Raw genomic sequence first — 26,940 nt, 5'->3', positions numbered from 1 at the left:
ATCATTGGCTACCTAACGGCGAAGACGTCCACGAGGTGATCCCTCACAATCGTTCTGTTGCCATGAATTTGAATTGAGCAAAACCCTCTCTGGGGGTGTCAGTGGACTGATCCCAGTGGACTGAATAACATGACGCGGATGAGATACAACCACAACCTTCTCACACGAGGATAGGGATGGGTACCTTTCACATTTGAACCGATACGGTACCGGTACTGGTACAGTACCTGTGAATCGATACCGGTACCCAACGGTACCTTATTTCTGTACTTTAGTCTCAAGAAATTTTATTTACCTACCTCAGTTGTGAAAAAAAAATCCAAACTTCAAATAACTACAATTTCGACCGTTTTCGGCTTGCCATTGCTCCGACTGCTTTGTTGTTGAATTAAGTCAAATCCTAGGTATTGGTAAGCATATATTGTGCGTGTGAACGTTGAATTTTTTTTTCGGTATCTCACTTGAATCGTTACTCGGTAGTACCGACGTGTTTCGGTTCGGTACTTTAAAAGTACCGAATTCGGTACCCATCCCTACACGAGGAAGACGTTCACCGTCGCGGAGGCAACACTACTTCCTACAACACCACTCGTCTCCCAGTGGTAAAGCGGGAAGCCATTTTCCAACGTTTCAAGGACACGTGACTCATCCTCGTCCTATAATGCTAGTTGCGTGACAGGCAGTGCACCCCCGGTACAGAACTATTCACCGTGTATAAGAACTTCACTGTATGTTTGTTGGTTCCTTTATACCCTTTATTACGTCCATCTGTCTCCATGAGGGCGACGAGGAGACAACCATCATTACTTCATCACAATAGGGATACATTCACCTCGTCTGAATGGGTCTTTTTATTCAAGGCGCGACAAATATGCCCCGTTGTCTGCCGAGAGATATCTCCGGGACACCTGAGGCGAGTCTCCACAAGCAGCTGTCAGCTCCCATAAAACATTGCACAATTTGGGCCACAGCATTGGCTTATTATCGCTGGCTGGCGAGGTTTGTGCCCGGAGACGGCGTGCATAAGCTCCACGTCCGTTGGAAAAAGAGTCGCCGTAAACTGTTTTAATGCATCAAAGGCGGGACGGGAGCCAACACTTTGAAACAACAGCTGATTTACTTTGTAATGGCGTAGCGGCAATAGTACTGGCAGAGTGACATTGACTGGGGGGGGGGTGCACGGTGTGCTTTCGTCAATAGGTTGTGATTAGGCTATAAAGCATCTCTCCCAGGAGGGGACCGGTGTGGGATTGTCTCCCGCGTAAACATGTCAGAAAGCTCACTAAGGACCGCTTCGGCTCACACTGACGCACTTGCGGTTCTAAGTGAGGAAAAGGGATAACCCTATTATCGCAATCCTATTCTTTTTTCTTTTTGCTATATGTAAACTATATGAGAATGCTGTCCCCTGGGGGATATCTTTCGGGGCAATTACTGAAGCCACGGCTCGGATATTACGGTCATCAATTGATTCTATAATGAATATACCCAACATACCTGACTAGATATGTTCATCATTTGGTCATTTACAGAGGTCGTTTAAATCCGGCTCCATGAGATCAATGGGAGCAGGTAGAATCTAACCAGGGTGTCGCTGAGGAAGAGCATGTGTGCTCAGTCAACCCGCCCCAGACAAATTAGTAGATTAGATTAATAGACTCATTAATAATTCATGATAATTAATTTAGGTTGATGGAGAAAGAGAGAGAGAGAGAGGATGGAGGAGGATGGTGGGAGAGAAAAACACAGCAGATAAGAGGAGGGGAGAGAAGTGGACACGTCGGAATACGAGGGCAGTGCTGATTGGTCTGTCAGGCGTGAAGGAGAGTCCCCTCTAGTTGTGATTGGTAGATAAATCAAACGTTGCGCTGTGATTGGCACAATTTGGCACACTTTCTTTTCTTTGGGGAAACAACTTGGGGGTAATAGATGATTCACAATCTACAACTTTAGGACATGTGTAATAAAATACAAGATACTTGTGCCCTAATGATAAGGATAAGCGCTCAATGAAGAAACCCAATTCCCTTGCCAATCTATGCTACTCATAGTGGTCAAATAAAAGGTCATGTGTATGTGTGTGAGGTAAGGGGTGTAGGGGTAGGGAATAGGTTACAAACCTGGTTTAGGGTAAGGGGTGTGGGGGTAGGGAATTCGGATACAAACCTGGTTTAGGGTAAGGGGTGTGGGGGTGGGGAATAGGATACAAACCCGGTTTAGGGTAAGGGGTTTAGGGTAAGGGGTGTGGGTGCAGGAGGAAATGGTTCAAATGTGAGCTCCAGGTATTGACAATACCGATGCTACACACCCTACCACACAAAACATGTCAACGACTAGTTATTACATACAGGCCCAGAGACAGTAATGACCTCATAGTGTTATAGGGTCATCCAAAGATTAATTCACGTGATATTAAAGTCCAGGCGGGAAAGGTGTCCAGCCGCTGAATGGGGGAAGAGCACGTGGCTAAAGTGTCTCAAGACAGATCACATATAACCTCTCACAAAAGCTCCAAACATCGATGGGCGGGCACCGCTTGTTGCGAAGTAATAATCGCTCGACAAGTTTTGCGTCTTGCCAACGGTTTTACGCACCGAATCCAACTACTGCTATCGATAGGACTGTCACGATCACGAGAAGGAGGAGTGATCATGACACAGGGCCAAAGGACGTGTCACTCTGATGTATGAGTTACCATTTGCCTCTCCGTCCTGTTGGAGACCAGCATTTTGAGCCTAGAGGACGGGGATTAATTAATACCAGATGCCACACTTTCAATGAAATCAGCACTGAAGCCAATTTCTAACGCATTTCATTAACGTGGTGTGTGTGTGTGTGTGTGTGTGTGTGTGTGTGTGTGTGCGTGTGCGTGTGTGTATGTGTATGTGTGTGTGTGTGTGTGTGTGTTCCACCCGCGTCCCACTTTACTGGGAGATCAAATTAACCTTTGGGTGTTTTTTCTTCTCCGTTGTGCATAAACACCCATGGAGGAACGGACGAGGACAGATGATTTATATGAATGGAGCAAAAGAGTGATAGAACCACTTATCACCTGTAACCCGGGCCAACTGGAGACACCACTGTCTCTGGCTGGACTTTAAAGGAAGACGCCAACATATTATGGGAAACGCACTTACCGTCTTTCTCAGATGATGATGGATAGATACCAATTTCCTCTGTGCGTTCAGTAGAGAAGCTATTCGGCCGCACGCTACCCTGGCTTAGCGCAAATGAATGGAAGCGGATGTGGACCATCTATCTATCTTCTTGTCTGACTCCGGAGAAGACAGGAAGGGCATTTCCCATAATGTTGGCGTACCCCTTTAAAAAGGACCATACCGTTCTAAATATGCCTTTAGACCGTTTACTAATCCACACACATATTTCACATTATCCTCAGGCGTTTTACTGAGCACAGTTTACCTTTTTAGATAAAAAAAAAATATTTAAACCGTAGGTAAACCGTATCTTATGGAATACACCTAACCCCAAATTCTCAGAAAGGCTAACAGAAAGGTATCTCCTGAGAAACCACGTAGCTCTCTCTCTCTCTGTGCTTCCTTGTTTGTAAGTCTTTCTTCCACTGCGTGAGGATCAGGAGGTAGTGGGAGACGTATACCTGTGGAGACTCGTCAGAGCCCTGCTCTCTGCTCTTCCTCGCCAGCCTCTTCTTCTTCTTGTGTAGCGGCTTGGTCTCCAAAATCATCTCCTCCAGCTCAAATGTAGGGTCACAGTTTAGCCTCCGTCTCTACACACACACACACAAAGGGGGGTAAAGGGTAAAAGATGACATCTCCAATATGAATGCTACAGCATATAATATGATGTCAACTTAATATTCCAATCTCAATGTCACTTCAATACTTTAAAAGAGGGATGTTGAGAAAAAAGACACTGCCACCTGCAAAATGATATCTGCTGTTTTCTAAATGTGATATGATGCTATATGCACAGGTGGAAATCTAACTGAAATGGAAGGCATCTCTGTCTGTCTGTCTGTCTGTCCTTTGGTTCTCGAGAACCGTTCATCCGCTCGACCTCAGACTTGGAGGGTGTGTTGCTGAGGACGCAGGAGGATGAGTGTGAAGTTGATTGGATGAGTGGTTCTTGAGAAAGCTGCAAGCAGCAAAACTGGGGTCCAAGCAAGCATCCTCGTTCCACTAGTTCAAAATGTAATTACTAATCGAATTGCATTTACTCTAGTTAATGTAATTGAGTATATATATATACTTTAAAACATTTTGTAAAACGACTTTTGAGTATTTTCAAAAGCCTGTATTTCTACCTCTACTTCAGTGCATTTCTTGAGTACTTTCTTCTTCTTCTACTTGAGTATGTTTTATTGTTGGTCATAAGAGCACTGTGTACAACAAGATATGTCATTTACCAGTGTTGTAGTACTCGAGTCCAGGACTAGGAGGTATCCCAAAAAGAATATTCCAATTGTCTGATCACGATTTCCACTATTGATGTCGATCGGGTCCCTGACATGAAGTGGCACAAGAAATGCTTCAAATGTGCTGAACGCGTTTCGAAGTGAGCGGATGAAGCGATTTACTTGGCTTGATCTAAATTCTCCGCCCGGACGAAATTAGATGTGACACACAGTGTGAAATAAGGTTTCAAAGGGTGGGCGATACTGCCACCTAGCAGGATCTGGCCGGTATTGCACTCTAGGGATCTCAGAATAATTTCCTATGGTAACACAGAGGTCCGTGAACCTGTAATGAATACAAAAATGTAATAAAATAAAAAACGACCAAAACCCGACTATACTCGGGTATGGCGCTCAACCGCTGGCGAGATAACCCGAATTTACTCTGGTGTGGCGCCCAATGTGTTAATATACCCTAACATTATACCCCAAGTAAATAAACTCCCTTTGAAATGACCGCTGTGTCATTTATGTAGACTTTTTTTTATTTGTATGTCAGCTCTTTGGCTGCCAGAGTGGAGTGGACTCATCCTTGATGACTGGGACTCGACTCGGACTCAACTATAGCTCTTCTTTGGTGACTCGGACTTGGACTCGGACTCGAACACTGGGGACTCGAGACTCGATTCGGACTCGAGATTTAGTGACTCAACTACAACACTGTCATTTACATTATGAACATAACTGGCAGCAGAAACGCCAAACAGTAGCCACTCGAAGATAAAAAAAATTTGTTTCATCTAAAAACATGAATAGTATTAGTGCGTCTGGCCAAGAGACAGAAGGGAGAGGATGAGAGTATAATTAGATAGAGAGAGACTGTCAATTCCCCATCGATCCTGCTCTGTTTTTCCTCAGCCTGGCCGGCCTGGCCAGAGGTAATAAACACTGCTCTCTGCAATCACAGCAGCACACTTTTACACTCATTTACAGCTCCACACTCACTCATAGGGGAACCTATCCCGACGTCTTAACAGTCATTACCGTCTATATATTCACTTAACAGCCCCTCCAGGATTTTGATATGTTGCTATTGCAAGAATGAAAGCAAAATTTAACTAAATATATTTCCACATTAAAATGGTCAGGTTGCTTGCAATTTCTGGTTCTGGTTTTCATGGCTAGTTTGGCCACTGGTACCTTGCGGCGTTGTGTCGACAAGCGACAATGTTCATTTGAAAGTCACTTTTCAATCACAACAATACATTTTTCAATTTCAATAAAAATTTCCCTGCAATAAAACATAGAAAACATCGCAAATTTTATTAAAATGTTTGATAAAAGCCACAGCAAGATCAAGCATTTTGGGTCACAATAATCACAACGAAACTTGGCTGCAAAGTATTGGTGGGTCTGACTGACACTTGCCAGATCCAGATCCACTCCACTGACTCCAGATCAGTGATCAGTGGACTAGTCTCAAACAAACTGGGTATAAAGGTCAGAAAAACATGTCAAAACGTTCAGAACACTTTCAACTTGTAAGATACATTACAACATTCCGTCAAAACCTCTACACGGCTCTCATTGGATTGAATGTCTGCTCAGGTTGGGGGGGACCACGCCTTGTGTAGCTCAGGTTGGGGGGACCACGCCTTGTGTAGCTCAGGTTGGGGGGACCACGCCTTGTGTAGCTCAGGTTGGGGGGACCACGCCTTGTGTAGCTCAGGTTGGGGGGACCACGCCTTGTGTAGCTCAGGTTGGGGGGACCCCCGCCTTGTGTAGCTCAGGTTGGGGGGACCACGCCTTGTGTAGCTCAGGTTGGGGGGACCACGCCTTGTGTAGCTCAGGTTGGGGGGACCACGCCTTGTGTAGCTCAGGTTGGGGGGACCACGCCTTGTGTAGCTCAGGTTGGGGGGACCCCCGCCTTGTGTAGCTCAGGTTGGGGGGACCACGCCTTGTGTAGCTCAGGTTGGGGGGACCCCCGCCTTGTGTAGCTCAGGTTGGGGGGACCCCCGCCTTGTGTAGCTCACGTCCCACATTACAGCGAATGAGAAGGACCTGGTTAGTCTCCCGTTGAAAGGTCTCTGGTTGCAGTACAGCACCAGATTAAAATGAGATTCATATAGAGGTAGGCGGTGTGGATCCCTCTTCTTAACCCTTTGGTTGCCGAAAACGAAGATCTACGTTTCTGTGGCCCAGCGGTTGAGTGCCGGAAACGTAGATCTATGTTTCTGTTTCGGTATTTATTTTATTCGCTATTGCCATTCATAATTCATCGGGGCAGCCTGTGCATGCTGTACTGAATGTGTCTGAGATTGCAAACGGTCAATACGCCGCCTACCGCCTTGCGGCTGCTATTGCACTCTATTTGAAATGATTTTCTCTACCGAGCTGCGGCGTGGGGGCGGGGTCCTAAACACTCCGGCACAACAAGCGCTTGTAGGGATGGCTTGGACAACTGACCCCGCCCGCCCGTTCATGTGCAATGCCGGATAACGTCGGAAACAGGATCGCTGTGGATATCTGGAATGGCGATCAGATAATTGGATTATTCTTTTTGCAGTACACCAGAGACCAGGTAAGGACTCTATATTACCAATATTGCGTTGATTCGATATTTTTTCCCCGCGATTGCTCTGTGTCTGTGTGTATGTGTGTGTGCTGTGTCCCGTTGGCAGTGATCACAGCACGGAGGTGCGCCCCGCTCCAACCCCCCTTTCATGTATGCACGAGGAAACATAATACCAATAATCTAGCGTTGATTTCAGGATGATTAGATAATCAGGCAAAAAAAATGGCAACGTGATAAGTGGATTTGACTAAAGGGCTGTTTTGACGGAGTTCCCTGGAATTACACAGGATCACTCTATGTCATGGTCAGGGCTCGGGCCTTCCTCTGCCCTCATCCTGCCGCGCCCATATATGGGCAGCTTCCTGCTGGAGCGTTCCCACGCTGCCAGACGAACATCAATCAGCGCGGCTGTGAGGGATTCCCTCATCAGGCAGCTTCTATATCACCTGACGGATCCTGTCGTCCCTCGTCACTACTGCCTACCTAGGTACGACCCTTCAGTCCGAAGACCTGCCTGGGGCGTGGCACCCAATGTGTTAAAGCAACACTGTGTGCTCTGCCCTTCCACTGTAGCTGACAGCTGTTAGCTTTGGAACTGGGGCCTGTAGGCTGTACACACCATATCACCCAGAGAGACCCTCCTCAGTCCCATGCCAAGCAAACAGCTCCACTCATCATCTCCAACCACCACTGTTTGGGTTAATGATTCAGAGACCACATGTAGAGCTGCAGGGAGAGGGACAAGGGACTGTGTGTGTGTGTGTGTGTGTGTGTGTGTGTGTGTGTGTGTGTGTGTGTGTGCACACGTGCATGCATGGGTGTGTGTGTGTATAGAAGAGTGCATGTCTGCCTGCCTGTGTGCATTTACATTACATTTACATTTAGTAATTTAGCGGATGCTTTTATCCACAGCCACTTACAAATTGTGTCCAACGAGTCAGCAGAAGGAGCCCACCTCTGGCGGCTAAAGGGTGAGTGGTATTGTTCATCTAGCAGTGTCAAACTTGAGTGCCACTGCATAGTAGTATATACATAATTAGTAGGGGTGGGAAATTAATCACCAGAGGCCTCACAATACGATACTATCACGATACTTGAGTCACGTTACGATAGTATTGCGATACTAAATAAATTGCGATATGCCGAGTATTGCGATATTAATATTGCGATTTATTGCGATTTATTACCTTTTTTCAACTGCAAAGTAAAACTTTGTCAACATGTTTTATCTAATAAAATGCAGTCTGTTCATCTCACTTCAATCATTTTTATTGCAGAACATGGTATTTTCTCAAGCAGACAGATGTAAACACTGTAATCTGTGTTGCATCATGTACCTGACAAACTGAACTGTTTGTATTACAGTCATATTCCAACTTAACTGAATGCACATGTGTGCGTGTGTGTGGACTACTGTACTATTACAGGTATTGAAATGAACAATCCAACTTTTGTATTCCAAAAAAAGAATACAAAAAAAATATATATATATATATATTTTTTTTTATGAATAATTAAATATCGATACTTGGCGTCCCTGTATCGATACAGTATCGCCACACAAAGTATCGCTTTTTCCCCCACCCCTAATAATTAGCATAGTATTTATTTAACCTTTATTTAACCAGATAAAAAAACATTGAGACAAAATCTCATTTACAATGCTGACCTGGCCAAGAAAACAGCAACGTTTACACAATGGTAAACACAACAAAACATATAAAACACAGAGAACAACACAACAAAAAGTAATCACTACATTGTGCACATTTGGAACTATAAAAAACCAAGGTACATTACACATTACTACATGAGCAGCTGGTGGTAAGGACCTCAGATAACATTTAAAACTGGCTAAAGGAACAAGTGCCATCAGTTTGAGAAGCTTGACTGAAAGTCATTTCAAGACCAAGGACCAAAATAAAGAAGACTCCCTTTTCCAGCCTCAGTCCGCACAGCAGGTACCTGGAACCGTATCCAGGCACTGGATCTGAGATTGTAAGAGTCGCAAACTGATAAATATCTGGCACATATATACAGTGGTAGTTTGCCTAAAATGGCTTTATACAATAAAATAAACCATCCTGCGCAGAGTAAGTGAGGACCATCCAGTTAGGCTATACATTGTGCAATGATGAGTCCTATAGGGTGCGTTTGATATGTATCTCAGTGCAGCATGGTAGAGTGGGTCAAGTTTGGCCAAAACAGTGGGACAGGCAAATCTGTAGACAGTGTCACCGTAGTCAAGCTGGGACAGGAATAAGCCAGAGACCAGCCTTTTACAGGAAGAAGTTGAAAAACAACCTTTAAGTAGGTAGTCGTATAGGCATAAGTTAGTACGTAGTACATAGTAGATAGTAGTATAGACATAGTAGCATAGTACATAATAATTTTCCTGACCTTTGATTCAGATATTGATTAAAAAGGTGTGTTTTAATCAACAGCAGGACATTGGGCGGGTTTCAGCGTTCAGCTGTGGTGGGGAAGTTTGGGTGTCTAGCAGTGGAGGTTATTCAATGACAACACCTGAGGCAGAAATTCACTAATAATTATTATTAATTTACACATTATTATTATTATTATTATTATTATTATTATTATTATTATTATTATTATTATTATTATTATTATTATTAGAAATGTTTTCCTCTGAAAAAAAATGCCAGTGAATTTTTTTTAAGCCTTAAGGTCCCCCTATAGGGGGACCCTGCTTTTCTTTATCATAAATCGATCAATAGAGACTGTATTAGATCCCCAATTATCATATCATGGGGTATCATTGGAAAGCCACACTCATTTTTACCGATGTTTTATACGAATTTTATACAAATTTATTGGAAAATGCTAATTATCGTAAAAACCGCAAGAAATGACTAAATCCAGATTCAACCCTGCCATTGGAAAGAGGAGCATTTCCCCTATCCATAGATGTATGATTTGGCCATAATAAGGTCAAGGTCAAGGTAAAATATGAATTTATAATTAAAGTCGATTATCATTAATTACTGTATCTACAAATCCTTCCGTTTAATCATCTTCCCGCTGTTCATTTGCTTAGATATTTTGTACACATGATCTCAATAAGGTGGTGAATGAGGTCAGTGAGCATTTTTCAGAAAATCTTTACAATTTTTGATCATCATCATCAAAATCATAAATCATAATTAATCATAATTAATTTCTTCATTACAATTTACTCAGCCTAGTAACAGATACAATATTTCTGACACTGGCAATACATACCCCCAGGTCCCTAGATGTTTCTAGATACCAAGAACATGCAAATTGACCTTGCAGAAGTGGAGCAATCTTCTATTTACTTAGGCATGTACCTTTAGGCGAAAACGGTCTACAGATTAACAGGTTAAAAAATGGCCAAGTGACAGCTCTGAGCTCTCTGATCAGGCCTGGCCTGCTCGGCACTAGTAATGGAGAGCTGTCAATCACTTAGTGCAACACACTGCAACTATTCTGCACGGGCTGACCTTATGAATATAATTAGCCAATCAAAATAGGCTATTAACGTCATATAAGCCCGGTCCGTGCATTTTTGCGCTTGCCATTCACGAACGGGGATTGAATGATTGACAGCCTTGAAATCCAATCAGAGAATTCCTGGCATTGCCAATGCCTGCGTACCTGCAGCTGGACTGGCGTCAATATGTTCTAGAAGTTTCATCATCTCACGTGTGCAATTTGCCTGGAAAGAGACTGGAGTCTGAAGAAGAACATTAATTTGCCTAATATAATCATTCATATTTTAAGATCTTTATTCAATTGTTGAACTTCATCAACTTATTGTTGTGCACTGCATCGTTTACTTTGATGATATATATATATATATATTTTTTTTTTATATCAGTTGAAGACAGTAGTGTAGTTCTAACTAACTTGTTGTAGCTAGCTATAGGTAATTATTTTTGCAAAGAATTATGGATGCTGCTCCAAACATCGTAGATCGGATCCTACGGGAATCTTTTCACACATTCTCCTATGAAGAAAAGCTAAGAGTGAAAGCAGACGGGAGACCAAAACCTAACATCAACTTGAGTCAACAACTTGCGTCGGGACAAGGGTTAACGCGACGGCTCGAGGCTGTTCCAACCTGATGCAACCAAACAACAAGTGAGTCTAATGTACTGTTCTGTAGTTAAGGAAAATTGATTGAATATGGCAAGTCAAGATTCAAGAGGTTTATTTGTCACATACATGATATTTGATACACATAAGTGCAGTGAGGTGACGTCTGATATGAGTGAGTGGCGTGATATATATCTCTCTTTCTTTCTTTCTCTCTCTCTCTCTCTCTCTCTCTCTCTCTCTCTCTCTCTCTCTCTCTCTCTCCCTGTCTCTCTCCCTGTCTCTCTCCCTGTCTCTCTCCCTGTCTCTCCCTGTCTCTCCCTGTCTCTCCCTCTCTCTCCCTCTCCCTGTCTCTCTCTCTCTCTCTCTCTCTCTCTCTCTCTCTCTCTCTCTCTCTCTCTCTCTCTCTCTCTCTCTCTCTCTCTCTCTCTCTCTCTCTCTCTCTCTCTCTCTCTCTCTCTCTCTCTCTCTCTCTCTCTCTCTCTCTCTCTCTCTCTCTCTCTCTCTCTCTCTCTCTCTCTCTCTCTCTCTCTCTCTCTCTCTCTCTCTCTCTCTCTCTCTCACTGCCTCTCTCCCTCTCTCTCTCTCTCTCTCTCTCTCTCTCTCTCTCTCTCTCGCTCTCTCTCGCTCTCTCTCCCTGTCTATCTCGCTCTCTCTTTCGTTCTCTCTCTCTCTCCCTCTCTCTCTCTCTCTCTCTCTCACGGCGTTGACTGGAATAAAAAAATTACCTTATCTGTGGCCTCGCAGAGGAAGGTGGTAAATACATGTTAGATATTCCAATGTACAGTTTTGCTTGTACAGTTGTACAAGCATGTACCATTGACTCAGAATGGTCTGTTTTATTGAAATCGTCACAGCAGTATAGTTTGTTTATACTTCAGAAGTATGATATTTAAACATGGTCCCCAAAATGAATGGAAGCGAATGAGGAGCCTGACACCTGGGAGGAATGGGGGTGTTGCAGCCTTGGGGATGTTTTAAAAATATAATTTAATATATAATATAATATAATAATTTGTGCTTCACCAAGAAATTTGGTCAGCAGCCGCCACTGGTGTCTAGTTAGAGACCATTGACTGGAGGTAGGAGGGAGTTCATTAAACAGTGTGCATACAGTAGGTGAGTGCACTTCTGTTTGTGTGTAGAATCTTAACTGGAAATCTGGCTAACCTGTTGTGTCCAGCAGGGGGCAGTCAGAGGCCTACCACGGAAACAGAGGCCTACCACGGAAACAGAAGACTACCATGGAAACAGTCGGCCTACCATGGAAACAGAAGACTACCACGGAAACAGAAGACTACCATGGAAACAGTCGGCCTACCACAGAAACAGAAGACTACCACGGAAACAGAAGACTACCACGGAAACAGAGGCCTACCATGGAAACAGAGGACTACCACGGAAACAGAGGCCTACCATAGAAACAGAGGCCTACCATAGAAACAGAGGCCTACCATGGAAACAGAGGACTACCATGGAAACAGAGGACTACCACGGAAACAGAGGACTACCACGGAAACAGAGGCCTACCATGGAAACAGAGGCCTACCATAGAAACAGGGGCCTACCATGGAAACAGAGGACTACCTTGGAAACAGAGGACTACCATGGAAACAGAGGCCTACCATGGAAACAGAGGCCTACCATAGAAACAGGGGCCTACCATGGAAACAGAGGACTACCATGGCAACAGAGGACTACCATGGAAACAGAGGCCTACCATGGAAACAGAGGCCTACCATGGAAAGCGAAGACTACCACAGAAAAATACGACTATTCTATTCTGTTCTCCTCTATAGAGGCTTATTCTTCCATGTTGGCGGAGAGACTATGGTTGCTATGTACAAACCAATGGTTCCTATGTGTTGATATGAGAAATAGTCAAGTAAATGGGATCAAGCTCCCGTCTCTACAAGCTGTCTGGAGACAAATGAACACATCTACTCCACAGTGCACACAAAGTAGAGTTCAGTTGTCTTCAGTCAGCTTGTACAGAAGGGAGCCTGATCCCATTGACTCTACAATTTCTCATATATCAACAACTTTGACCTTGCATTGGTTTGTGGCTAACTATCCGGAGCTAGTACACAGTATGAGGAACAGCATGGACTCTACCAATCAACAACATCATCGGTACGTGGCAAATAGGGCCAAAACTCTGAATTGCACCTTTAACCTACATATGAGGTGATGCCATTCCTGCTACTCACATTGGGGATGAAGGCCGGGGGAAGCTGCTTGCTGAGCACGGCGTCCCAGTTGACGTCTGACATGTAGTCCAGGTCCTGCAGCTCTGCCAGGCAGGAGATCCTGTTCTGGACATCTATACACAGTAACTGTGTGGTGGGAAGACAAGCAGGAGGGCGTTCAGCTTAGAGGTAACACCTGGCATCCCTGCTAGAGGGGCACAGATGCATTAAGACAGTAATACAGCAATGACCCACTGTCTACCTGCTAGAGGGGCACAGATGCATTAAGAATACAGCAAAGACCCACGTCCACCTGCTAGAGGGGCACAGATGCATTAAAACAGTAATACAGCAAAGACCCATCGTCCACCTGCTAGGGATGCATTAACCACTTAATGCACATTGCAACACATTACGTCAAAACCGTTTTATTGACACACCGCTTGTGTTATGGTTTGTAACCGAACCCAATCGCACAACACAAGACAGGTATGAGGGTAAGCCAAGAAACGGGCATTTATTGAAACAGAAGGAAAAAAACGGCACTGTCCCTTTAAGGGAGAAACACAAAATACTGGAATAACAAGAGGGGAAAGGTACAGTGCCTTTAAGAGGCGAGCTGGCTAAGGGGAAGGCAAGGGAAGTCAGGAACAGGGAGGAACTAGGGGGAACTGGAAAGGGAGGACTAGATAGGGGAGAAGGGACAGAGGCCCGCGGAGGCGGGCTGGGGACAAACAGGGTAAGGCCTTGGAACAGGGCGAGGGCAGGAGCTGCATACTGGAAAAGAGTAAACACACAGTGAGCAAATGTTCCAAAACACAATCCCAAGTGAAAAATATCTTCGTGTAAATACACAGTGAGAGTGAAGTCCAAAAAACAATCCAATGTGAAATAATATCTTCGGTGTGAAACAAACACAGTGGGAGATGTAAAGTCCAAAAATATTATCCCAGTGAAAACAAACAAAGGCACACGCTGGGTGAGTGACTGTCTGATTAAAAAGGTGGTAATCTTCAGTGTTATAGAAACACACGAAAACGGAATTTGATCAAGACAGTCAGTAAAAACTCACCCAGACGTTTGTGCGCAAAGAGCGCTGGAACAGCAGCGGGGCGAGAGCGTCGCCACCGGGGAGCCGGCTGTCCGAGCGGAGGTCAGAGTGGTGCGCCACTGCTTGGAGTGCGCGCCGGTACAGAGAGACGCATCTGGAGTGCGTCTGCGTGGAGGAGCGTGCCAAGCTCGGAGGTCTGGATGATGCGCGTCTGCTGGGAGTGCGCGCTGGTACGGAGGATCGTGCCAAGCTCGGAGGTCTGGATGATGCGCGTCTGCTGGGAGTGCGCGCTGGTACGGAGGAGCGTGCCAAGCTCGGAGGTCTGGATGATGCGCGTCTGCTGGGAGTGCGCGCTGGTACGGAGGAGCGTGCCAAGCTCGGAGGTCTGGATGATGCGCGTCTGCTGGGAGTGCGCGCTGGTATGGAGGAGCGTGCCAAGCTCGGAGGTCTGGATGGTGTCTGGGCGTCTGCAGCGCGGAGGTCTGGATGTGCGTCAGGACGACTGCTGCGCGGAGGTCTGAAGTGGATCACTGGGATGCCTCCCGTGGAAGTCTAGGGAGCGCAGTCCAGTCTCTCCCTCAGGCAACGGCAACAGGAGGCGAAGGCTGGAGCACATCTTTATGCCGGAGATAAAAACAGCATAGACCGAACAGAGGACCTCCCGAGGGAGTCTTGATGAAAGAGCATATGATACCGAATGTTACGGCATGTTACAACACGACCCCACGAGGAACAGAGAGAAAGAGCCAGGTACTTAAAGGCCACAGGGGAACTAATTAAAATGCACCACAGGTGCGAGAGGTAATTGATAATCGAACTAAAAGTGTGAGTTCGGCACCAGACCAATCAAACACATAATGACAGGTAGTACAAGGGTGTGGCCGCTGAGAGCAAACGAGAGTAACGAACAAGAGGGTGGGGGCAAGTGAGAGTGAGTGAGAAGGGAATTCCCTAACAGTAGGCTTAAAAGAACAGAGAGAGTAGGTGAGCAGCGGACAAAACCTCACAGTACCCCCCCCTCAACGGGAGCCACCCGGCGACCCAAAAAAAATACAGACAGAGTGGCAGGGGACAAAACAAGGCAAAAACAAAAGGTACTGGGCCAAGCCAGCAGGGGAAGCCACAACAAGAGTGGGGCTAGCAAAAGAACAGGGTAGCCGAGGGGTAACCAGGGTAGCAGAGGGGCAACTGGAGGGGCTAAGTGGTAACTAAGAGGAGCACCGGGAAAAGGGCTAGCAGAGGGAAGGTTAGCTGCCAGGGCACTGATAGCTACAGGGCCTATGCTAGCTGAACTGCTACATCAACATAGAGGCTGCGCTAGCTGCCGGAGCTAGGCTGGCAGACCGGGCTGGACCAGCATGAGAGAACAAGCTAGCTGGAAGGACAGTCCTAGCAGTGGGAGAAAACTGACCTTGCTAGCTGAAGGGCAGTCCTAGCAGTGGGATAAACTGACCTTGCTAGCTGAAGGGCAGTCCTAGCAGTGGGAGCAAACTGACCATGCTAGCTGAAGGGGCAGTCCTAGCAGTGGGAGAAAACAGACTCTGCTAGCTGAAGGGCAGTCCTAGCAGTGTGAGATAAACTGACCTTGCTAGCTGAAAGGGCAGTCCTAGCAGTGGGATAAACTGACCTTGCTAGCTGAAAAGGCAGTCCTAGCAGTGGGAGATAAACTGACCTTGCTAGCTGAAAGGGCAGTCCTAGCAGTGGGATAAACTGACCTTGCTAGCTGAAAAGGCAGTCCTAGCAGTGGGATAAACTGACCTTGCTAGCTGAAAAGGCAGTCCTAGCAGTGGGAGATAAACTGACCTTGCTAGCTGAAAGGGCAGTCCTAGCAGTGGGAATACTGACCTTGCTAGCTGAAAAGGCAGTCCTAGCAGTGGGATAAACTGACCTTGCTAGCTGAAAAGGCAGTCCTAGCAGTGGGAAAAAAAACTGACCTTGCTAGCTGAAAGGGCAGTCCTAGCAGTCGGAATACTGACCATGCTAGCTGAAGGGGCAGTCCTAGCAGTGGGAGAAAACTGACCTTGCTAGCTGAAAGGGCAGTCCTAGCAGTGGGATAAACTGACCTTGCTAGCTGAAAAGGCAGTCCTAGCAGTGGGATAAACTGACCTTGCTAGCTGAAAAGGCAGTCCTAGCAGTGGGAAAAACTGACCTTGCTAGCTGAAAGGGCAGTCCTAGCAGTGGGAAAACTGACCTTGCTAACTGAAAGGGCAGTCCTAGCAGTGGGAAAGCTACACAAAAAGTGGAGGCCATGCAGAGGGACCGGGTTAGCTGCCTGGGCATGGCTAGCTACAGGGCCTATGCTAGCTGCAAGGCCTGCATTAACATAGAGGCTGTGCTAACAGCCGGGGCTAAGCTAGCAGACTGGGGCCATGCAGAGGGACTGGGTTAGCTGCCAGGGCATGGCTAGCTACAGGGCCTATGCCAGCAGCAAGGGCTGCATTAACATAGAGGCTGTGCTAGCAGCCGGGGCAAAGCTAGCAGGCTGGGGCTCTGCTGAGGGACTGGGTTAGCTGCCAGGGCATGGCTAGCTACAGGGCCTATGCCAGCAGCAAGGGCTGCATTAACATAGAGGCTGTGCTAGCAGCCGGGGCAAGGCTAGCAGACAGGGGCCATGCTGGTAGTAGAGGCCTAACAAGCTGCAGGGGAGCTAACGAGGGAGACTAACAAGCTAACAGGGGAGCTAACCGGGGAGACTAACAAGCTAACAGGGGAGCTAACAGGGCTAACAGGGAAGCTAACAGGGCTAACAGGGAAGCTAGAGGGGAACTAGAGGGAACAAGAAAAAAAAAAGGCAAACTCAACATACACCGTCTGTGCTGGCTGGGGTCGTCGATTTGGTGGGGTCGTACTGTTATGGTTTGTAACCGAACCCAATCGCACAACACAAGACAGGTATGAGGGTAAGCCAAGAAATGGGCATTTATTGAAACAGAAGGAAAAAAACTGCACTGTCCCTTTAAGGGAGAAACACAAAATACTGGAATAACAAGAGGGGAAAGGTACAGTGCCTTTAAGAGGCGAGCTGGCTAAGGGGACGGCAAGGGAAGTCAGGAACAGGGAGGAACTAGGGGGAACTGGAAAGGGAGGACTAGATAGGGGAGAAGGGACAGAGGCCCGCGGAGGCGGGCTGGGGACAAACAGGGTAAGGCCTTGGAACAGGGCGAGGGCAGGAGCTGCATACTGGAAAAGAGTAAACACACAGTGAGCAAATGTTCCAAAACACAATCCCAAGTGAAAAATATCTTCGTGTAAATACACAGTGAGAGTGAAGTCCAAAAAACAATCCAATGTGAAATAATATCTTCGGTGTGAAACAAACACACAGTGGGAGATGTAAAGTCCAAAAATATTATCCCAGTGAAAACAAACAAAGGCACACGCTGGGTGAGTGACTGTCTGATTAAAAAGGTGGTAATCTTCAGTGTTATAGAAACACACGAAAACGGAATTTGATCAAGACAGTCAGTAAAAACTCACCCAGACGTTTGTGCGCAAAGAGCGCTGGAACAGCAGCGGGGCGAGAGCGTCGCCACCGGGGAGCCGGCTGTCCGAGCGGAGGTCAGAGTGGTGCGCCACTGCTTGGAGTGCGCGCCGGTACAGAGAGACGCATCTGGAGTGCGTCTGCGTGGAGGAGCGTGCCAAGCTCGGAGGTCTGGATGATGCGCGTCTGCTGGGAGTGCGCGCTGGTACGGAGGAGCGTGCCAAGCTCGGAGGTCTGGATGATGCGCGTCTGCTGGGAGTGCGCGCTGGTACGGAGGAGCGTGCCAAGCTCGGAGGTCTGGATGATGCGCGTCTGCTGGGAGTGCGCGCTGGTACGGAGGAGCGTGCCAAGCTCGGAGGTCTGGATGGTGTCTGGGCGTCTGCAGCGCGGAGGTCTGGATGTGCGTCAGGACGACTGCTGCGCGGATCACTGGGATGCCTCCCGTGGAAGTCTAGGGAGCGCAGTCCAGTCTCTCCCTCAGGCAACGGCGACAGGAGGCGAAGGCTGGAGCACATCTTTACGCCGGAGATAAAAACAGCATAGACCGAACAGAGGACCTCCCGAGGGAGTCTTGATGAAAGAGCATATGATACCGAATGTTACGGCATGTTACAACACGACCCCACGAGGAACAGAGAGAAAGAGCCAGGTACTTAAAGGCCACAGCGGAACTAATTAAAATGCACCACAGGTGCGAGAGGTAATTGATAATCGAACTAAAAGTGTGAGTTCGGCACCAGACCAATCAAACACATAATGACAGGTAGTACAAGGGTGTGGCCGCTGAGAGCAAACGAGAGTAACGAACAAGAGGGTGGGGGCAAGTGAGAGTGAGTGAGAAGGGAATTCCCTAACAGTAGGCTTAAAAGAACAGAGAGAGTAGGTGAGCAGCGGACAAAACCTCACAGCTTGACCTATTATGTGCTTCCAATCTCTGGTAGGGGTGGGAATCGCCAGAGACCTCACGATACGATACCATCGCGATACTTGCGTCACGATACGATAGTATCGCGATACAAAATATATCGCGATACGCTGAGTATTGCGAAAATTATTATTATTATTATTTTTTTTTATCAAATTAAATTTATTACCCTTTTTCAACTGCAAAGTAAAACTTTGTCAACATGTTTTATCTAATACAATAAAGTTCAGTCTGTTCATCTCACTTCAATCATTTTTATTGCAAAACATGGTATTTTCTCAAGCAGACAGATGTAAACACTGTAATCTGTGTTGCATGTACCTGACAAACTGAACTGTTTGTATTACAGTCATATTCCAACTTAACTGAATGCACATGTGTGTGTGTGGACTACTGTACTATTACAGGTATTGAAATGAACAATGCAAATTATGAATAATTAAATATCGATACTTGGTATCGATACAGTATCGGCACGCAAAGTATCGCGATACTACCACGTATCGATTTCCCCCCCCCACCCCTAATCTCTCACAATCGACAGACGTTTTATGCTACATTTGCAGGACTGTTAAGAGGTTAAGAATACAGCAAGGACCCACCGTCCACATGCCAGGGGTGTAACAACCTCAATGCAGAATCAGAACATCTAAAATGTGTACCTTCAATTGAGTGGACACAGAGAGGGATATGGAGAGATGTTGCATTATGGTGGGACACCTCTAAGACACAGAGAGGGATATGGAGAGATGTTGCATTATGGTGGGACACCTCTAAGACACAGAGAGGGATATGGAGAGATGTTGCATTATGGTGGGACACCTCTAAGACACAGAGAGGGATATGGAGAGATGTTGCATTATGGTGGGACACCTCTAAGACACAGAGAGGGATATGGAGAGATGTTGCATTATGGTGGGACACCTCTAAGACACAGAGAGGGATATGGAGAGATGTTGCATTATGGTGGGACACCTCTAAGACACAGAGAGGGATATGGAGAGATGTTGCATTATGGTGGGACACCTCTCATTTTTTGCTTTGATGAGATGAGAAAGAGTGGAAGGAAGGAGAAGGAAGAAGTGTGGAGGTGGAGGAGAAGAAGTAAACATTTAGGTAGAATATATGGGGAGGAGGAGTGGGATGAGGGTGAGGAAGAGGATGGAGATAAGACAGAGGAGGATTATGACTCCCACACACACACACACACACACACACACACACACACACACACACACACACACACACACACACACACACACACACACACACACACACACACACACACACACACACACACACACACACACACACACACACACACACACACACACACACACACACACACACACACACACACACACACACACACACACACACACACACACACACACACACACACACACACACACACACACACACACACACACACACACACACACACACACACACACACACACACACACACACACACACACACACACACACACACACACACACACACACACACACACACACACACACACACACACACACACACACACACACACACACACACACACACACACACACACACACACACACACACACACACACACACACACACACACACACACACACACACACACACACACACACACACACACACACACACACACACACACACACACACACACACACACACACACACACACACACACACACACACACACACACACACACACACACACACACACACACACACACACACACACACACACACACACACACACACACACACACACACACACACACACACACACACACACCATTGGAATGCCAATGAGGGAAGAGGAGCCTTTGAGCACGAAGCAATGCAACAGTCTGACTGCAGTAGATCATTGTCAGCATGGAGCCTCAACACTATGCTCACAGTGAATCAACCAGCTTCACCAGAGGCTCGTCTTCACAGGAACACATGGAAAACAACCGTAGATCTATACAATAATCATTTGTCTATTTACAAATCATTTAGAGTTGTCGTTAAAGGTAAGGGGAACAGCGACATCTTGGCAAAATAGCCCCTCTTGGAATTGTCCCCTTTTTGTTTACATCTTTTGTTTTGTTCTGATGTGTGGGTTGGACTTCAGTGGGGATTGTCCATAGTTAACTCATTCGGGGCCATCCACGTAATATTACGTGTTTGCCCGACAACCGTTGGGTGCCAGCCATGTAATATTACGTTTTTGGTTCGTGTTTCTTTTCTTTTCGATATTAATATCCTATTCACTGTCACAGAGCTGTATTTTGGCTGGAAAAGGCATATTGGGACTCCGAAAGTGCAGTACCGGCCAGATCCTGGTAGTGGCGCTGTCTCGAGAATGCAGTAACCCCTGTTGCAGACCTGGTGTCACACTGTTTACGCTCCGGGCGGACTTTTCTGTTAGTCTGAAGCGAGGGCTTCACTCGATCGCATGGAATACTTCTTGGGATGCCGAATTCATTATGCAAAGGATTATTGCATGGGCCAATGGACATATGATCTACCAGATGGCGATCAAATAATTGGAAAATTCTTTTTGGAATCCAACCGGCCAAAGGTAAGAGCAATTTGACATCAATTTCAGCTTGATCGTGCAAGGATTTAATAGCCATCCCCCAGATCAGCCTATGTTGTGGTAATAACGAATGCCGTTATTGGCAATCAATTAATCAGAAACAACTTTCCCCCCCCCCCCCCCCCCCCCCCCCCCTTTCATGCATTCATGATGGAACATAATACCGATCATATGCATTTGGATTTTTAACTGTGTCGTGTGTAGGGACGAAACGCCAATGGATTTAACGTTATTAGCTTAGCGCCTTATAAATAGCCTTGCAGGAATTATCCCAGATCATTCCGATATAACACTCATATTCACCACGGTATAAAACGGGAACATATTGATGACATTTTTTTATTTTATGCATCTTGAATGGAAGGTTCTTACTGTCAATTGACAATGATATTGGATACATAGCTATAATATAAAATATAGATTTAGCTCTACAAACAACGTGATGCACAGTGAAAAGTTGTAATGGAAAGCTGGCCTAACTACAGCGGGCCCAGTCTAATAGCTGGCACCCAATCTGTTAATTGTAATTATTAATCACACATTTTGTATCTGTTCAAAATGTGTGTAGGGATATTTAATGGGATGTTTACTCTTATCAACATGGGAGTGGACAGATATGCAGATATGAAGTGACTGTCGGTTGTGTGATAGTAAAGGGTTAACCTTCTGTCGTGTGGCAGTGAAAGGGTTAAGCAACTGGCTCAGGCCAAAGAAATACTGTAGAGGTATAGGGGGAGGGAGAGACAGAGAGAGGGGAGGCACACACACAGAGAGAGAGAGAGAGAGAGAGAGAGAGAGAGAGAGAGAGAGAGAGAGAGAGAGAGAGAGAGAGAGAGAGAGAGAGAGAGACTGAGGGGGGTAGAGAGAGAGGGAGGGAGACTGAGGGGGGTAGAGAGAGAAAAATAGAGAGATATAGCTACAGAGAGACACAGACTACAGGGGGAGAGAGAGGGACAGAGACATGACTGACGTGAAAAAAAACTGACATCCATTGTGTTAAAAAATAATTGGCGTTAATATGAGTTTGCGTTAACGTGTTATTATTATTATCTTTGACAGCCTTTATATATATATATATTAGGGGTGTAACGATTCGACCTCACAACAATTCGATTCGATAACGATTCTTCAGGCAACGATTCAATGCATCATGAAATCTCTTAATTTGACCACGATTTGATTCGATACATTTTCGATACATTTTCTATCAGTTAATTCCCCAAATCTTTTTTTATACACAAATGTGGCTGGGGGAACTGATTCACTCATCATGAATGGACTATAGGTCAATAAAAACAATACACACACAAAGAAAACATAAATTTATTAATTATTTTATTTATATATATATCTTTAATTTCGATAAATTTCTATTATAATAGATTCTAACATATTCAAATCGATGCATCGAATCGAACACATTAGAATCGATGCATTTAAATTAATCGATGCATCATTACACCCCTAATATATACATTCAAACTAGGGGTGGGACTCGATTAAACATTTTAATCGAATTCATTCGAGACTTTATAGTTAATTAATCAAAATTAATCACATTTTAATCGCATATCAATATTTGATGCGAAAAGCAAATTTTTTCAATTCAAATAAATTTTGTTATACGAGTGAATCAATGAATTACATTATACATACGTTTAAGCAGCAACATCCTGTATTAGCTACTACACAGAGATCAACAGATCAATGCAATTTTTAACAAAGTGCAGCAATTTTAGGAATAAATAATAATACATTTCAGAATGTTTGATTGTTAAACACATTGGAATGTTCATCCAAATTATGATGTTGCCATGATAACACATCAGCTTTCTGATTGTCATGCACAAAACCAACAGTGATTTCCATGACAACACAATAAGACATTGTCTGACAGCCTCTTAGTGTGTAGACCACCAGTCAAATGACCATCCACTGATCCCTCACCTTTCTAAGAAGAGACTTGATTTCCAGAGACCAGGCTGCGGGGTAACTGGGATGGACCTTGTGGAACGTCTGAAGGATCTCATTGGCTGGTGTACTGGACCTCATCACATATGGCCTCTGGAGAAGAGAAGAGAAGAGAAGAGAAGAGAAGAGAAGAGAAGAGAAGAGGAGAGAAGAGGAGAGGAGAGGAGAGGAGAGAAGGAGAGGAGATAAGAGGATAGGATAGAAGAGAAGAGGAGAGAAGAGGACAGAAGAGAAGAGGAGAGACAGGGAGAGAATGAGAGAAGAGGAGATGAGAGAAGACAAGAGAGGAAATAATACAAGATAATAGAAGAAAAGAGGAGAGAAGAGGACAGAAGAGAAGAGAAGAGGAGAGAGAAGAGGAGAGAAGAGGAGAGGAGAGAAGAAAAGAGAAGAGAGAAGAATGAGAAGAGGAGAGAAGACAAGAGAGGAGAGAAGAGAAGAAAAGAGAAGAGGAATGAAGAGAAGAAAAGAGAAGACAATAGAAGAAAGGAGAGGAGAGAAGACAAGAGAAGAGGAGAGGAGATAATATAAGAGAATAGAGGAGAGAAGAAAAGAGGAGAGAAGAGAAGAAAAGAGAAGACAAGAGAAGGAACGAAAAGAGAAGGGAAGAGAAAATAGAAGAGAAGAGAAGAGGAGGAGGGGAGGACAGGAGAGGTGAAGCGAGTAGAGGAGAGGAGAGGTGAAGAGAGGAGAGGAGAAGAGAGGAGAGGAGAAGAGAAGAGAGGAGAAGAGAGGAGAGGTGAAGTGGGGCAAGGTGAAAAGAGTAAAGGACGATAAGGGAAGAGAGAAGAGGGGAGGAGAGGGGGCAGGGACAATAATTTATTACAGAGAACCTGAATTCAGAGTGTTGCCCAGAGGAGTAGCCTTGATTGAGTGGTTGTGTTGAAGTCATTCTTCAGTTTGTGCTATTTACTCTTCCTCCTCTCTTCACCCTCCTCCACTTCAGAAAAACACATTCCATGCACTGTGGGGGAGCTAATGAAGCTTTCAGACAACCAAACAAATAGTGACTGAATTTGAGAGTGACATTTTCAGAAGAATGAAGTTTGTCACATCTAATGACAGTTGAAGTTGAAGTTGAAGTGTTGTGTACATCAGTGGAGGTTTCTCTATGACAACACGTGAAACACAAATTCACTCATAATTCATAATTATTATTAATTTACATATACCTATATAAAAAAAAAAACTATATATATATATATTTTTTTTAATTATTATTATTATTATTTTTTATTATAAATGTTTTCCTCTGTAAAAAAAATGCCAGTGATTTTTTTTTTTTTCAAAAATGGCCAAATGTACAGCTCTGAGCAGGCCTGCACTGCAGTATTGCCTGCAGTAATTATTCGTGAAGAAAACTTCACAGGTGTGACCCATTGTTAAATAAATAATAAATAACAGCGAATCAAAATAGGCTATTAACTTCATCTAAGCACGGTCTGTGCAGTTAAACTCTTGCCATTGAATGGAGGATTGATTGATTGACAGCCCTTGACATCCAATACACGGAGGTTGAATATGATTGGCAGCCTTGCAATCCAATCAGAGATTTCTGCATTGCAAAGTCAAAATGGGTCCAGCTGCATGTGAGGAGGATAGGTTTAGCTCGGGCCAATCTCAAGTTTCTCAAGTTTCTTTATTAGTTGTCATACAGAAGTACAGAATACTTTTATACAAAATGTAACATAAAGAAGCATTTTGTATAAAAGTATTCTGTACTTCTGTATGACAAATAATAAAGAAACTTGAGAAACTTGAGATTGGCCCGAGCTAAACCTATCCTCCTCACATGCAGCTGGACCCATTTTGACTATGTGAAAGTTGAGACTATGAGAAAGTTGTTGTTTAGTAGTTAGTAAGCTGTACAGCTATAACAAGTCAGGCTAAATTAAACTTTGCACCAACATTAGGACCGAAGTATAAACCAGCAACTGAGCAACATGAAGAAGTGGATTTATGCATCTGGATCAGAAAAAACGTAAGTAGGCTACAGTGCTTGTATGCTAACAGTAGCTAGGCAGCTTAGCCTACATCACAATGATAATCACCAAGCTAACTTACTGTACACACTGTAGGGCTGGGCAATTAATCGAAACAGAATCGCGATATCGATTCATAGACCTATGCAATCTAATTTCTAAGTTATGACTATTTTCTTTTATTAAAAAAAACGTTTTTTTTTTTTTTTTTTTTTTTTTTTATCTGGGTTGAACATGATTTGTGGAACTCCCTCTGGTGTTGTGGTCGTGGTATTCACTGACCTTTGGAAGTATTTCGACATGCACAGGTATCTTAGTGGTGTAGTGTATCTTGTAGACCAGGCCCATTGCAAGTTGCTGTACTCTGTCGTCTACTCTAAGCCATCCTAGGTTATCAAAGTGGACAGGGGTGAGGTGGGTTTTAGGAGTAAGGTCAAGCAGTAGTCTGACCAGTTGTTTTGTGATGTTTGTAATCTTGTTTTTAGTGCCTTTGAGGTGCTTTGGTACCATGAGGTGCAAGCATAGTCGTAGTACCCTTGAATGAGTGCTCCTGTTAGAGTCTTCAAGGTATTCTTGTTTACCAGAGAGGAGATCCGGTACAGGAATCTAGTTCGTTGGTTGACTTAGTTTTATTACATTGGATCCCATTTTGTCACAGGAAAGATTTGCCTCTATAGGATGGAACCCAGGTAGGTAATTTCATCTTTCCTTTTAAGATAAGATAAGATATTCCTTTATTGATCCCCTTGGGGAAATTCAGGCATCATAGCAGCATGGGGGAAGGGGGGGGGGGGGGGTACAGGTAGTGAAAACAACACAAGCAGTGTAAACAAATAGGTCAATATAATTTACTATCTAACTAACTGAAATATACATTATTCATTATTCACAGTATCCACATAAGGTGCAGTATGCATAAGGTAGTGTTATTGTCCTACTTGGGTTCCTATTAGTTCTAGGTCGATGTCTGGCAGCAGTCGCTGCCCACTGTTGTGGAGCCTGATGGCCACTGGTATGAAGGACTGTCCGAGGCGGTTAGTTGAGTGTCGGGGGGTATGAGTATGTGGCTTCCTTGTCACCTTCACCTAATTATGTTTTGATCTGGTCAGGTGCGCTGTCACCTAAATGTTTTGATCTGATCAGGTGCGCTGTCACCTAATATGTTTTGATCTGGTCAGGTGCGCTGTCACCTAATATGATTTCATCTGGTCAGGTGCGCTGTCACCTAATATGTTTTCATCTGGTCAAGTCCGCTGTCACCTAATGTTAATATGTTTTCATCTGTGTCCACTGACACACAGTGGGGGATGTTTTAAAAATATTATTTAATATATAATATAATATAATAATTTGTGCTTCACCTAAAAATTTGGTCAGCAGCCTCCACTGGTGTACATTCATAGTTGGAGATAGTAGAGATAAGAGATAAGTATGTATACGATAAGATAAGATATAGCTTTATTGATCCCCTTGGGGAAATGGAGGTACCATAGCAGCATGTGGGTACAGGTATGAGCAGGGAAATAGTAAGACAATAAATATAGGCAATAAAATGTTCTTTGAATATGAATATAAAATATTAATACAAAAGTGTAATATGGATATAAAATATGAATAAAGTCAACACAGAGATGCAGATGAGATGCATAATGTACGTTATAGTCCGGGTTTAGTGGTTAAGATTCAGACATTTCTAATTGTTCTCTCAGTTCTG

The 26,940-nt window shown here is 44.7% G+C and overlaps 1 protein-coding gene across 1 annotated transcript in view; it reads right to left on the bottom strand.

The window, feature by feature from the left end:
• stk32a (serine/threonine kinase 32A) overlaps window positions 1-26,940 on the bottom strand; it is a gene marked incomplete at its 3' end in the record, with an annotated part of 257,623 nt that overhangs the window by 30,011 nt on the left and 200,672 nt on the right. The window contains exons 6-8 of the mRNA XM_084319706.1: window positions 23,221-23,337; window positions 13,241-13,366; window positions 3,620-3,748 (exon numbers count right to left, since the gene is read on the bottom strand). Coding sequence (XP_084175832.1) covers window positions 3,620-3,748; window positions 13,241-13,366; window positions 23,221-23,337 — 372 coding nt within the window. The remainder of the gene's footprint in view (window positions 1-3,619; window positions 3,749-13,240; window positions 13,367-23,220; window positions 23,338-26,940) is intronic.

Source organism: Notolepis coatsorum, assembly GCF_963971535.1.
Source record: "Notolepis coatsorum genome assembly, chromosome: 8".
Classification (NCBI taxonomy): Eukaryota; Metazoa; Chordata; class Actinopteri; order Aulopiformes; family Paralepididae; genus Notolepis; species Notolepis coatsorum.
Note: the sequence above shows the minus strand (reverse complement) of the source record. Positions and strands in the feature narration are given on the sequence as shown.